At 39.6% G+C, this 15,908-nt stretch overlaps 1 protein-coding gene across 1 annotated transcript in view; it reads right to left on the reverse strand.

The window, feature by feature from the left end:
• CNTNAP4 (contactin associated protein family member 4) overlaps window positions 1–15,908 on the reverse strand; it is a 252,791-nt gene that overhangs the window by 19,764 nt on the left and 217,119 nt on the right. Inside the window, exons 16-17 of the mRNA XM_037063587.1 lie at window positions 13,585–13,755; window positions 12,658–12,876 (exon numbers count right to left, since the gene is read on the reverse strand). Of these exons, the coding sequence (XP_036919482.1) occupies window positions 12,658–12,876; window positions 13,585–13,755 (390 nt within the window). The remainder of the gene's footprint in view (window positions 1–12,657; window positions 12,877–13,584; window positions 13,756–15,908) is intronic.

Consider the following 15,908-nt stretch of genomic DNA (forward strand, 5'->3'; position numbering starts at 1 on the left):
TCCAGAAGATGAATTTGTTACATGTTTGTTTTCTAAAAAAAATTTATTAAACTTAATTGGGGAGGTTGTTTTAAAAAAATTAGTTGCTTTATTTCAAAGAACAAAATAAAGGCTACATCTTACTTCAAAAATAACAGTGACATGTATTGATGTTCTTATGTAGGAAGTGTGCTTTTGAAATTGTAAATAAGAATATGTTTATGGGTAAGCATAGATCATTTTTCATATTGAAAGATGAGGCTGGTGCTGGCACATTTTAATCTAGTGGGAATTGCAAGGAAACCCTTGAGTTCTCCTAACTTGGCTGTGCCTTGATGGAGTCTTTTAGTTGGTTTCTGTTGTCATTGTTGTTGAATTTTTTTCACATGTTGTTCCAGCATTCATTGTTTTAAGCTTGGAAAGATTCTCAACAAAATTGGGAAGGGGACTGATAGAGAAATACAGTGGCACAACATTTATTGAATGTGGGGAAATGGGGACAATTGTACTTATAAGTCACTCTTGGAGAGGTATAAAATGCCTGGATGGGTTCAGACCGCGTTATCCTAAGGCAGAGGTTCTCAAACTTTAAGGAACACAAATATCCATGGAAGGACTTCATAAATACACAGATTCAGGAACTCATCCCAAGAAATACTGACTCTGTGGGCCAGGAACAGAGCTGTGAATCTAAACACTCGACAGTCCTCACAGGTACATCTTATTCAGATGATCATCTGACCACCACATTTAATCAATATTCAAATAGGAATGTAAGCTCTAGGTGAACTTTCACATGTTCATGTCCAGAAATACCGTAAATTAATGCTTAGAACCTGAAGTGGCAAAATAGTACCCTAATCTAATTTATTTGAGCAATTCTACTGAGAGACACTCACATGGTCATGGACCTTTAAAAACAGGCTTGTCTTAGAACAGATGGTGCTGCCGCCACACCAGGCCATCTTACCTACTCCGTGCATGTTCCGTACACGTTCGCTCCCTCTGGTCCAGTTCATTCGGCTACCTCTTCACCTAGTCTTAATTACTTAAAACTACCTTATCCTCAGAGATTGAACTTTTTTTTAATTTCATAAACAAAACTTCGCCAGAAAGACCCTAAGTAAATATTCGTCACCATCCACTAGGCTCTACGTTTTACCAATTTCTTTTGTTTACCACATCGCCCCTCCATCAGAGCGCACAGTCAATAGTGCTGCTTTAACCAGGCAGCATCCTCAGCACACAGCTCAGTGCCTGGCCCATAATGGCTGAGCAATGACTATTCATAACAAATTAATCACCAACCAACACTAATAATAACTAATCATCAACACTCACTTTATTACTAATTATTAATTAATGCAGGTGTTAGTTAAACCAGATAATACCTTAGGACTGGGAGATGGGAGTTTGGTGCTTTAAAGATTGAAGAGAGAAACACTTTTTGCTACACAGGGATGTTTGGGTCCCTGAGAATGAAGATAAAAACTCAGTGAATATATTACATAATAAGTCAGCTCCTTATTGTTAGATAATGAAATCTATAAAGAGGAAAGGAAGAGAACTTCTGAGAATTTGGGACTTTTGGCACTAACTGCTCTTTATAATTCACATTCAGAGATATAATGGTCTCTATTCAGAATGCTGTATTTAAATGTCTGTATTCAAATTGCTTAAATTGACATAATTTGTGCCTCTTCAATGAAGAATATAAAAGTTTTCAGGGTGTGGGTCAGATTTTCTGTTCCTAACTCCAAATGCAGGGCTGTATGCAGCCAGACGCACTCCAGTTCCAGTGTGTGTGGGTGTGGCAATGAAGAGGAGTTGATTTTTTTCCTTTCTTTTCCCTTTTTCTTATTGTTGTTCAAGTACAATTGTCCCCATTTTCCTCCCACCACCACTCCGCACTTTAGCCATCCCCACCTCCCACCCTCGATCCTACCCCTCTTTGGCTTTGTCCATGTGTCCTTTATACCTGTTCCTGACAACCCTCCCCTCTTTTCTACCTATTATCCTCCCACTTCCCCTCTGGTTACTGTCAGTTTGGTCTTAATTTCAATGTCTCTGGTTATATTTTGCTTGTTTGTTTGTTTTGTTGATTGGGTTCCACTTATAGATGAGATCACATGGTATTTGTCTTTCACCACTTGGCTTACTTCACTCAACATAACGCTCTCTAGTTCCATCCTTGCTGTTGTAAAGGGTAGGAGCTCCTTCTTTCTTCCTGCTGCATAGTATTCCATAGTGTAAATGTACCACAGTGATATGATAGTACACACAGAAAATCCTATAGACTTCATCAAGAAGAGCTGATTTCATCCCAGTTCTGAAAAGCTGGCAATTTTCTCATGTCATTTCACCTCCATGTACTCAATCTCCTGTCATTCTTACAGTCTCTCTTCTGCCTTCTTCCCAGGACTTTTCTTTTCTCTTCCATATCAAAGCTGCTGCTCACCTTAGCTTCAGACTTCTCTACTCTCCCATCTGCTAACTCAACTCAGTAAGAATGTCTAGGGCTCAGAGTTAGGTCTTTGACAGACACTTCCGGCCTCCTTGCTGGAGTTTTCTTTCCTGAGTAAGGCAGCCTGCAGCCGTGGCTTTAGGTTCAGCCCAGGAACTCTTTGGAGGAGAAACAGATCTGGAGTAGAGGTGTACTCCTGGTATATTTCATCTACTTCATGTAACAGTACTTTAAATCGTGCTATGTAGTTTATATGCATAGTAATGTTAAATCACGGTCTGTTACGCATTTGTTACTCTGAGCCATCCCGTCTCTGATTTATCTCAGTCTGCCAAGAAACCCAGTAACAACTAAATCACTCCAAGACTAACAACTGAATACAATCCATTTTTAACTACTCCAACTTATTCCTGTTTGTTTCATTTTGTTTTGGGTCACGTGATGAAACACCAAAGGCAGAGAGAAATCCAAGGCTGGGCCATGGGCAGAGCTGAGTGGTTTTCGAATGTATCTAGTTAGAGGCAGAGGTAGGACCAGAAGCTACAGGTGGCCTTTTGTTACAAGGAAACCTTTTTTCTCTCCACAAAACTACCATCAAAGAAGAAAACTTGCATTTTCCTCTGCTCCTCGGGTCATTTTCTGTCAGCATGGCACTGCAGCCCTGCAGGTTTTGTTAGATCTCTACTGGGCCCTGGGTCAGGCCCCGGGGCACAGAGTTACATACAGATGACCTCGCTCTCCAAGAGCTCCCAGTCCAGTTTCGATTTAGCCAGAACACACATAATCACTCCATGATGTTGCAGGAAAGAGATACCAGGTGGAGAGCAAGGTCAGAGGATTGGGATATTACCAGGAAAAATATATGTCTATATGCGTGAAACACATGCTTAAATAGTATTTGTAAGAGAAGAAAATCAACACTCAGCTTGGTAAACAGGACTTCTTAATTCTGTACTATTAAAGAGTTAATGTGTACCCAGTCAAATAGTTTTAAACTACCTTTTTAAATTATACAAAAGTAATGTCTAAATAAATATAAACATAGGTGCCATACATGCATTGGGGATTTTTACTTTCACTGTTAGGTTTCAAGTTAAAAGCATTTTGAGGTGTAACTATTCTGGAAAACAAGGGTTTTATAAATAGAATCTGATTTAAAAGCTTAATTAAAGATTCCAATGCCTTTTCAGGGTTAGAGTACGTCCAATTAAAATAGGCTGCAGTTTGAGTAATTGATTCTGGATGTTTCTGCTGAGCGATTAGATTTGGAACTGTCTTCCAATTCATTTTCTATCAGTTTACCTGCCATACTATACCAGACAGAACAAATTCCAGAATTTCCTGAACACCGAGTATTTTGTGGGAGAAGTGCCTAGCCTGTCTGTGGGGATGGAAGTAACTGAGCTTGTTCACTTACAAACAGTGCTGGGGTGCTGCACCCACGTGAGTGTGCAAGGTGCTGGGCAGAGACTGATCCTCTTACCACGCTCATTCCTCTCAGGGAGTCAGTCTAAGTGGCAGATGCTATTGTCACAGAGAACAGAGCTGGCTCGCTCCTGTGCCAATTTTTCCATGACCTTTCTTTGCATGGCTTCTTGTGGCAAGAAGACCTTACATTTTTAATGGGCAATAATTTATGTTCTGTGTTTGGCTCTATTGAGGATTAATTGGGAACAAGTGAGTAATTCGCTCAGGGGCCCTAGAGAAAGAAAGAAATCAAGATCTCCATGCTTCTCTTTAAAATTCAAAGTTATGAAAGCTTGTCTGGCAGCACACAGGAGCTCTCCCTGACCATGGCATTGTGGCAGGGAAAGGAGCTGAGACTCAGCGCGCAGGTCAGCTTGGTGCATGCAGGCTGGGCCCAGGACCAAGGCAGGTGATGGAAGGAGAAAAATGGTCTTCTGTGCATCATACACTGGACCGTTAGCCCTCTCCTACCCAGCCATGCTGGGGGAAGATAGTCTTGCAGAAATGAGGGTGTTAATTTGTGCAGAGGGCTAGGAGATGGGAAGCCCAGCTATAACTTTGCTATGGGATAGTCCACACTCAGCAGAGCCCGGGAGGGCTGGAAAGAGGAAAACTCTTCTTATGTTCAAAGAACCATTATGGCTGAGAGAGGCAGCTGGTACAAGCAACACTGTCACAGGAGACCATGCAGTCACTTTTCCCAGAATCAAAGTAAGTGGTAAGAACACGCCCAGCTGGTAGTAGCAGCAGCAGGACAAAGTGGGTCTATTTAGACTTCTCAGCGGCCCTCTCTTTCTTTTTTTAACATACTAAGGCCTATTTTAAAGAACTGAACTATTGGTGGTATTAGTCATATTCTCTGATCTCAGAAGATCCCATCTGAATCTGATTTTAGTCAACAATCACTTAGATTTGCTCAAGCAGACATGGAAAAGTACAGAGAGAGCTTCTGAGGCTAAACATGAAAAAGACATCTGAAGGGAGGGAAAAGATAATTGAAATAAATGATATGGTTACATTAAAGAGGAATGTGCCTTTTATTCACTATACTTTGGTGCTGGGGCAACATACTCACTACACAAGAAAATTAGTCTGAAATAAAAACATTCAAACACAAAGTTATTTGGCATTCTCTTCTTGTAACTGTACTTTAAGCTATAAAAAAAACTAAACGTAAAAAGAAAAATATCTAGAATATATCATAATGAAGAACTTCTGTTCATCAAAAGACAGCATTAACAATATGAAAATACAATTGACAGAGATATAGAACAGATATTTGTAATACATTTATCTGAGAAGGAATCACTCAAAATATATAAAGACATTTTTGAGACAACCCTGTAGAAAATGGGCAATAGGTATGAACAGCCACTTCATAGAAGAGACTAACCAAGAAGTCGACAGAGGTTTGTCCGTATCTCCTTATACTTAACATACATACATCCTACGACCCAGTCATTCCACTCTTGGGTGTACATCCAATAGAAACACAAGCATATGTTCACTGAAAGACCAGTACAAGGACGTATCGGTAATATCCAACTTTGAAAGTGCACAAATGCCCATCGCAGTAAATAAATATATCTTTGTATTGGTACTGCCAGTTTCTTAAAAGATCCCCGGGTGATACTAATGGGCAATTAAGATTGAGAACCAACCTTCAAAGAGTTCACCATTAACCTTTGCAACATTTAGAAATTGCTTGCTCTAGGTATTCATTAAATATTTGTAAATTTGATGCAACTAAAGTGCAGGGCAAATGGCTTCTGAGTCTATGTCCGGAGTCCTTACTTCTCCTTCAGGTCCATGTCACAAAGTATTGAAATGGAGTTTGCCTCATTTAAGAACCTGTCAGTAGAATTGCTGGGTCAAAAGGCAGATTCATTTTTAGCTTTCTTAGAAAATACCACACTGTTGCCGTTTGATCCAGCAATTCCACTCCTAGGATTATATCCTCAGAACCCTGAAACACCAATCCAGAAGAATCTATGCACCTGATGTTCATAGCAGCACAATTTACAATAGCCAAGTGTTGGAAGCAACCTTGGTGCCCATCAGTAAAATGAATGGATCCAGAATCTATGGTACATTTACACAATGGAATTCTATGCAGCAGAAAGAAAGCAGGAGCTCCTACCCTTTACAACAACATGGATGGAACTGGAAAGCATTTTGCTGAGTGAAATAAGCCAGGCAGTAAAAGACAAATATCATATGATCTCACCCTTAATAGGAACCTAAACAACAAAACAAGCAAGCAAGCAAAACATAACCAAAGAACTGAAATAGAGAACAGGCTGACAGTGACCAGAGGGAAGAGGGGAGGGAATTTCGGGGGGAAAGGGAAAGGTTTACAGGAACTAGTATAAAGGACACATGGACAAAAACTAAGGTGGGTGGAAATGGGAGGGAGGTGGGAAGCACTGGGGGTGGGGGTGGGATGGGAGTAAAAGACAAAAAAAAAAAAGAACCTGACAGTAAAACAATTTAGATGGCAAAAAAAAATTGCAGAGCTGGTTGAATGAAAATCAATTCAAGGCTAATTTAAGAAGCTTCTAAGAAAAATGCTGAGTTTACAAACTGAAAATAGAAAATGACCACTGTCCTTTTTCAGCTTAAAAATGATTGATTCTTTTCTCTCCATCATTTCTGTGGCTGGAGACTGTTTGTGGGCATATGATAACTTACGCAGCAACTCTGGACTTTGAGTCTTCAGTGATAACAAGGTCAAGGGCACAGGTTTAATACACCAACTGGCATCATGTCACTTAACTCAGTTTTTAGGGTAATGAACAGGACTACTTAAGATACGTCACAAATCACACACACACAAAAATGACACAGTGGAAGAATGTGAAAAGGTCGGAACAGATCCTCCATCATAAGTAAGAGCAAGGATGGAGAAAGAAGGCCCACAAATACAAGGTGAACCATCGTTTTCACTATGAAAAGCAACTGATGGTTGAGCTCACTGGGGGAAGAGGAGGAGGGATTCATTTCCTTGGTGCTCTTTGTTTCGAACCTATCACATTACATTAATGTTAACTCTTCCCATTTCTTATACAAGATTTTTTATTCAGTATTTTATTGCTCTTTCACTTTGCATGACATCCTGCAGTAGAGATTAGTGGGAGCTAATTGTTCTAATATTTGAAAATACAGGGACTGTGAAAACCCTTCTGTTTTATCATTTCTTCCCATAGGCTAACACTAGTTGAATCTCAGAACATATTTATAAGTTGTTGCCCAGCTGAAATACATCTTTAATCATGTTTCCTATTTACTTTTAGGGATTTTACTCAGAAGCGAAAGCACTGGTCTTGCCTCAGAGTTTCACTCTGAGATGTGAGCACACTTTATGAGGAGTCTGGAGGGGAGAGAGTGGGGCAAGCGGTGGACAAGGTGCATGGGGTTCCTTAACAGCACCCCACTGCAGTGCCACTTTGGAGAGGCTGTGCGAGCTTTCATCTAAACAATGGAATGTCAGCCACATTAACCACACAGGCCTGGCCAGGGGAGCACACTGAGATGGGGAATCCAATTTAAATTAAAATCAACATGTATTCAAATATCCATGGTGCTTTATATGCGTAGAAAGTGTTGACAATAGTGTCTCCAACAGACACTTCTACATTACCAACATTTCCAATATTTCCTATTTTATTTGGTATTTGAAACACTTCACAATAATTTTTATCTTTTCCCGTAAGTTTGTTTCCAAAAAAGGAGCATTTTAGGTAAAATTACCAAATATGAGGATGCAAAAAAAAATTTACCTTAGACTTACTAACACTAACTCAGTCTTTCAATTTGTCCTGCATTTATAAAGATTGTGTTTCCATGTCATTTAAAACATTATTACTACTATTATTATCCTCCTCATCAGTGTCTGGAATTAGAACATTTTTCTTAGGAAAAAAAATTATTATGCTGAGAACTACATATTTACTCTTTGCGATTACATTTACTCACTCATTTGTCCCAATACCCAAGTATAAATGAAAGTTGTTATGCATACTTGAAAATAATGATTAGCTATAATTATTTTTAAGATGGATGGGTGAACTACAAATTAAACTCTTGAACTTTTAAGTAATGGAAATGATATTACCTTTAAAATTATAACCAGAAAACCAATTATGCTGGAATAAAGCAGAGATTCCCAGTCACACAACAAGTCATTGGCTTTGAGAAAAAACTTAAGACTCATGTACTTGGAGTTATTAATACGTGGGGAAACAGTTTTCAAGATAAGGTCCCTTCTACATCTGACATGTGCTGACACAGAATATATGAACAAAGAAGCTCTGATTTCCTGGTGAGAGTGTGATTATGGGATGGAGAGAAAGGAGGTGAGATACATTTTCTGGGCTGTGAAGAAGGTCTTTTGCAGCCTGATGAGAGTGTGATTTGCAGTATAAGAGGTTGGTCCAGAAAACGTCCAACCATTGTTAATATAACGAGAATGGTTTGCATGACATAGATGTGACCCAGCAGCCAAGGAGAGTGAACTGGAATGTGCACACATGGACAATGATGACTTCACTGTAGTAGGCTGCAGAGGCTGTTAAGTGAGCATGTGTACCATGTGGCCGTCACGTTCAAAATGACTGAGTACAGTGACAAATCTGCATCAAATTTTGTGATAACTTGAATATTCCTCCCTGGAAGCTATTTGGATGATCCAGAAGGCTGCAGCTATGGGCAACTGGTGATGGGCAGCTTCATCAGGACAATACTACTGCTCATGCATCATGTCTTGTGCGGAGTTTTTTGGTGAAACATCAAATCACCTAGGTGTTCAGCCTCCCTACAGCCCATATCTGGGCCTTGTAACTTCTGGCTTTTCTCAAAACTAAAATTACCTTTGAAAAGGAAGAGATTTCAGACGACTGATAAGATTCAAAAAATATAACAGGGAAGCTGATGGCAATTGGGAGAACTGCGTGAGGTCCCAAGGTGCCTACTTTGAAGAGGACTGTTGCATCATTGTCCCATGTGCAATGTTTTTTGTTATCTCGTATCTTCTTCAATAAATGCCTCTATTTTTCATGTGCATGGCTGGATACTTCCTGGACAGACCTAACATAATCTAGATTGTGGGGCCAGGGACAGTTTTAATCATATACAAATGAGGATAAAGGAAGAAACAAAGAAAAGCTAACTTCAGGTGAAATGAAAAACTGAGAAATGAGGTAAGGAACCCAGAGACCTACTGAGCAGCGTCTTGCCCCCAAGGAGATTAGCTGGGGTAAACTGTGAACAATAACAGCAATAACTATGTCATCAGCAAGCTGTGTGTATTGACACTAAAAATTTCCCAGCTCTTTGTGCCCATCCCACTTTAGCCTATGAACCATTATCCCTCGTGGCCTGCTTCCACCCTATTCCCTCCATCTGCATTCCTCACCTCAGCAAGAGAGAATGTGGAAAATGTAGATTAGAGCATGCTGCTTCTCTGATACCTTGAAATAAAATTCAAACTCCTCACCAATGCCTTAAAGGATGGCTACCAACCCTGCCTCACTCCGGACCACTCTTTCCCTCATGCTGGTTCTCTCCTCCAGCCACACCGACTTTCTCCGTGTTCCTTGACCACCTAACGCTCATCCCCACCACTTCCAGCACGCTCTCTCCCCTGGAATCCCCTTCCTTCGTGTATTCACAGGGTCCCTTTCTCTGTTTTATCTGGCCTCTGTTCAAATGTAAGATCCTCAGAGAGAACTCTCCTGACCATTTTGAAACAGAACCCCACCAACCCAAACCATTGCTTGGCTCCTCACTCTGCTTACTTTATAGTATTTGGCATTGTCTGAAATTACATACACACATTGAAATATATGTGCATGCATGCATGTACATACATATGTATGTGTATATACCTACATTTATATATATATGTATTTATTTATTTTAGTTTGTCTTATATTTTACTCTTTCATTGGCTATCTCATCTCCTGCACTGAAATACACTCTAAAGAAGGCAGAGAACTACTTCTTGGTCTTAGTGAGACATTAAAACAGCTATAATTATCACTGATTTTTTTAGTAGTTTTCATCCTCTTTGCACTGATTTGGAGTAGCCTTTTAAATTATAATTTAACTTCCACTGATTCTTCCTGCAAAAAAATTTTTCATCTATAATTTTTTTTAAATTCTGATTTGTTTGATATTAATTTTATAAATCAATGTCTTGTCTTGTAAGTATTTTATTAACTTGGTTGGGGCCCTTCCCTAAGAAGGCAGTCCACTCCTGTGAAGGAGGAAGATACAAGCAAGACCCTCACGTGGCCTCCCGAGAGCCAATGATCTCCCTCTACCCACAGCGGCTCTCCTTTTTCTAAAAAAGTGAAACTTTTTTAAAAATAACATCACATTTGCCATTTCAATTAACTCAATTACCTGTGAGAAGGGAAGAGGGAATTGTACAACTAGATTTTTATTAATAGTAGATATATAACATCTGAGATTCCTCCTTCTGCCTCTTCTTTTTAATTTTCAATGACTTAGACTTAAACATAACAAAGATTTCAGTTTTTAAAATGTTCAAGTAACACAGTTATCCTGAGATTTAACACATATGGGAATGTCAAAAGCCTACCAATTGCCTCTATAAAGATAAAATCTCTTAGATCCTTATTAAAATGATGAAACATGACTGACAGCAAAAGACTCAAGTCTGTGCTAACCCAGTTTCCTGATATCATAATAGCACTCTTATCCATTACAAGTACCTGAAATCAAATTAAGGCCAGGATTCCTATCAGACACAATATATAGTCACTCCATTTCTATGAAGTTAAAATTCATACCAAGGATAAAAGTTCATGTGCAGGAAAGGCTGCAACAGATTTCACTGAAAGATTTGAGGACTATTTTAGCCTTTTCAGTCTCCAAGAATAGTAAGACTATTTCCTAGATCCTGACATATTTTAAGTTGCCATACCTTTGGCTGTGGCTATCTCTCATTTTTTGTAATTCAAGAAATATCTATGTCAACTTCCTGGCTGGGATTCTAGCATGGTATTAAAAGAAAACTTATACATTTCTTCTTATATATTCTTTATTATTTCCATATCTTTAAATAACTCAGTTGAGTGGCCATCATGATTAGATGGACCATTACAGAGCCTTGCTCATTGAAGCTGTTCATTAAATATTTATCGAGTGGAACAAAGAATAAATGATAAAAACAATGGGTACGTGCCCTGGCTGGTGTAGCTCAGTGGATTGAGCACGGGCCTGTGAATCAGAGGATCGCGGTTCGATTCCCAGTCAGGGCACATGCCTGGGTTGCAGGCTGGTTCCCTGCAGGCCAACTCCCAGCAGGGGACGCATGAAAGGCAACCATACATTGATGTTTCTCTCCCTCTCTTTCCCCTCTAAAGATAAATAAATAAATAAAATCTTAAAAAAAATGGGTACGTAAATATATTAGACATCTCAAATATACCTTATTCAAAAAAATCACAGCCCTGGCTAGGTGATTCAGTTGGTTGGGGCATTGTTTCACATAACCAAAGTTTGTGGGTTTGATTCCCAGTCAGGGCACATACCTAAGTTGTGGGTTCAATCCCTGGGTGCATATGGGATGCAGGTGATTGATGTCCCCCCCCACCCATGTTCTTCACCCTCTAAAATCAATAAACTTACCCTTGGTCAAGAATTAAAAAAATATATATATCACAACTAAGCTTCAGTCTCTGCATTGAAAGGTCAATAAACCAAGATTGTTAAGCAATAGGCAATATAATGGGGATCTCATGAGTTATGTTCTAAAACATAGCTCCTAAAAATGCTCAAAATATAGTTTCTGATCATTTATACTTTATTCTGATTTATAGTGTTACTCTGTCTTTACACAGATAAAAGTAATCAAGTAAGAGAAAATCCCTTGAACTTCATGGTCAGTAAGTTCTGTAATATAATTAGCAAAGATGAGAAATAAAACCAATACAAAATAGCAGGTCTATAAATACCCAGCAAATGTATTTAGGGAATAAAAGAACAACCATTGATGATAAATATGAAGAAAGAAATCAGTACATTTCCGAAAGACACACAAAATGAGAGACACCAGCAGCAGAACTGGTGAAACTGGTCAATCATAGATTTTATACGTTTGTCCCTGCTTTTCTGTTTTTCAGTTTTTAGCTTGTTTTTTTGATGAAAAGTCACCATTTTGCATTGCCTGGAATTACAAGGAGGGTTCTTCAGCTCCCCAAGGAATGGAGACAATCATCTCCAATATCATACGAAAAGCACTAATGTTAAAACAAGTCATGGAGCTCTAGCTGGGTAGCTCGGTTGGTTGGAGTATCATCCTGATACCACCAGAGCTGGGGGTTCGATCCCCTGTCTGAGCACATACAGGGATCAGTTTAAAAACAAAAACAAGTACCAAGTCCTAGAACAATCCACGAAATCTGCAATATTAAGAATTCAGGTTTAGGAATTAAACACAAATTTGAATATCATTCACTAGGTAGATTGCTGAAGGCAAGCCACTTCACCCCCTCGACGTCAGTCATCTCTTCTGTAAAGTAGGGACAATACCACTCCACAGGTTCATTACAGGGAAGAGAAGAAGCACCTGGGACACACTCTGGAGCACAGGTTCTCAACAAACGACCACCTGCTGTTGTTATGATCATTATTTTCATAGCTGGTATTATTTTATTCAGGCTCGTGTCTGCCCTTACATCCTACAATTAAATGACAAACTGCCTAGAAAGAGAACTCACCCACAAAGAGTTGACTGTTTAGCTGCAAAAGGACATGCCCATCCGTGGGAGCAGGCTGGGTCTTTGGTGAGAGCTGATCCACTTGAACGGATGCCTCTTTCATGTTCCTTTCCACCCTGACATGGTGCCACCGGTTGTCATTGAAGTGAGTGGGTGACTGCACGGAGATTTCAGAAGGCCCGTTCCCAACATCAAATGAAAAAGTCACAACAGCTGGAGCTGGAATGTTAGACATGAAGATTGTCATGGCAGTCCCCATGGTGGAGAGCTGAGTCTTCAGCACGCGAGGGAATAGCACCACAGCATAGCAACTCCTGAATATAATGATGCGAGTTGCATGGGCAGACCCAAGGACATTAGTAAAGAATAGCTGTGGACTCAGGCAATAAAACACTTTTGTATTTTTGGAAAAAAACAAATTTTAGGAAATTCATTCTCAAAGTTAATTTTTCATATGGATAAAAAGTAAAGCTATTCAGCCAGGGGAAGAAACCTAAGTAGCATTTTATTAAAACAAAAACTAATTTTACAGTGACTCAAAGTTTATATAAATTTTATAGTGTCAATATGCATTTGATATTGAGACTAGTAACAGTCTTAGAGTATATCAAAATAATATGGCTAGTCGATTTAATTAATTTTGTAATTAATTGAGAATTTAGTTTTTAAAAATATGTTCATTATTGGAATTTAAAATGAATCTCAAATTGGTTCTAGAGAATACAATGATTTCCCCAAATTATCAAAAGTTAAATAATATTAAATTATTTTCTTACTGAAAGACTAACTTAATTTCATGGAATTTTTTTTCAAGGGACAGAGTGAAAAGATTCAGCTGATAAAGTAGAAACATAGTACTTTAAAAATTAGTTAAAAGATTTACTACTCAGTAGAATTCCATGGACTCATCTGGAAAAGGAGACGTACATCGCAGCTCTATCCGTATGAAATCGGTAATCCCCAGGTTCTCTAAAAACACCCCAGAGGAAGCTGTGGTTTTAAAAAAGAAAGACACGTCTGCACTGAGTTCTCCATGGAAAGTAGGAAAATGGAGGTATGATGCTTCAGTATTGAAGGAAGCGGAATTCCAAAATGAGCCTGGTTTGAAAAAACAGAGGAAAATATCCAAAAGTAAGAAGATTTCATAACATAAAATGAATGACATAATTACACTTTCTGTCTTTAGCATTTTCCTATTAAAAATACTGTTAATTCATAAAAACTGGCTTTTCTTTTTTCTAAACGATATACCATACAGTCTACAAGCACATTAGAGAGTTTCTGCGGATGGGCATCTGGATTCCTGCCAGTCCAGGGAGGGAAAAATCACTACAGAGATGGTCTGAACATCGTATGTGGTTTAAGGAAAAATCCTCACCTAATTACCATCCTCTGCCAAAGTGATAGGAAATGGACCTGCCAAAAACTAATTAGTAGACTTATTTTTTTATATAACTTGGAAATTTAAACACCATTACTTTGAATAACAAAAGCCCTAAGGAAGCTTTAAGTGTTTTTTGTTCTGACACTTCCAACACACACACTTCGCAGAGTTACACTCTCAGCTGCCTGTTTGCATCAATGGGCCTTGTGATTTTCTAAACTGAGGTTGGGCCTCAAGATGTCCTCATCTGACTAAAGAGGAAGACACCACCTACTCTACACTACACTGATATTCCCATGAAAATATTCTTTTAATGCAAAATTATCTTTTACTTTGCCTCTCATCATAAATTAGATAAATAGTACAAAAGCCTTGTGCAGAAAGTTTTAAAATATTCAAAATATGAAGAACATGTGTAGAGGACTTCCGCCAAGATGGAGGCAAAGGTGGAAACACTGTGCCTTCTCCCACAACCAAGTTTGAATACAATAAAGGTTTGGAGAACAAAGACACAGCCGAAGAACAGAAAATTGAATTATATGGAAGTCCAACTACAACTAACCATTCAACCGGGATAGTAAGAGGGGCAGAGCAAGCAGAGGAGCAGGGTTGGGCAGGACAGATCCCCCAACCTAGGCACACAAGTGGCCCAGACCCAGTCAGGGTGTGGGGCAGACTGACCTCGGTCGCACTTTCGTGCACAGTGTGACGGACCACGCAGGCCCCAGGGGGTGAGGGCTGACGGCGGTGGTACACTCGCATGCTGTGGGACGAAACGCACAGGCCCAGGTGACAGGGGCAGCTGCCACACCTGTGGGGGCCCAGGTGGGAGGTGGCAGACGGGACGCCATTGCTCCTGTTTGACCCCGCCCCCACATACAGCATCACAACCCAGCAACTGAGTTGCCCTGCTCTCGTGAACACCTAGGGCTCCGATCCTGCTACGTAACAGGCACGAACAGCCCAAAAGATGGTGCAAGAAGAACTCAAAGCCCCAGAGCCCATAACTCTCAGCGACCGAGAGATTGCCAGCCTCTCAGAAGCACAATTCAAGACACTGTTTATCAGGATGCTCACAGAACTGGTTGATTATAGTTACAAATTAGAGGAACATATGAAGGCTAAACTAATTGAAATGAAGGGAGATGTCCAGGAATCCAATAGTGATGGAAAGGAAACTGGGACTCTAATCAATGGAATGGACCAGAAGGAAGAACAAAACATCCCACCAGAAAGGAATGAAGAAATGAGAATTCAAAAAAAATGAGGAGAGGCTTAGGAACCTCCAGGACATCTTTAAATGTTCCAACATCCGGATTATAGGGGTACCAGAAGGGGGAAAGAAACAGCCACGAGTAGAAAACGTATTTGAACAAATAATAAAGGAGAACTTCCCCAGTCTGGCAAAGCAAATACACTTCCAGGAAATCCAGGAAGCTCAGAGAGTCCCAAAGAAATTGGACCCAAGGAGGAACACACCAAGGCACATCATAATTACATTAGCCAAGACCAAAATGAAGGAGAGAATCCTAGAAGCAGCAAGAGATAAGGGGACAGTCACCTACAAAGGAGTTCCCATCAGACTGTCAGTGGATTTCTCAAAAGAGACCTTAAAGGCAAGAAAGGGCTGGAAAGAAGTATTCCAAGTCATGAAATCCAAAGACCTACATCCAAGATTGCTTTATCCAGCAAAGCTTTCATTTAGAATGGAAGGACAGATAAAGTGCTTCTCAGATAAGGTCAAGTTCAAGGAGTTCATCATCACCAAGCCCTTATTATATGAAATGTTAAAGGGACTTATCTAAGAAAAAGAAGATGAAAAATATGAACAGTGAAAGGACAGCAAACTCACAGTTATTAACAACCA

This window comes from Sturnira hondurensis, unplaced genomic scaffold (genome assembly GCF_014824575.4).
Source record: "Sturnira hondurensis isolate 20B ecotype Veracruz unplaced genomic scaffold, ASM1482457v3 Scaffold0014745, whole genome shotgun sequence".
Taxonomy (NCBI): Eukaryota; Metazoa; Chordata; class Mammalia; order Chiroptera; family Phyllostomidae; genus Sturnira; species Sturnira hondurensis.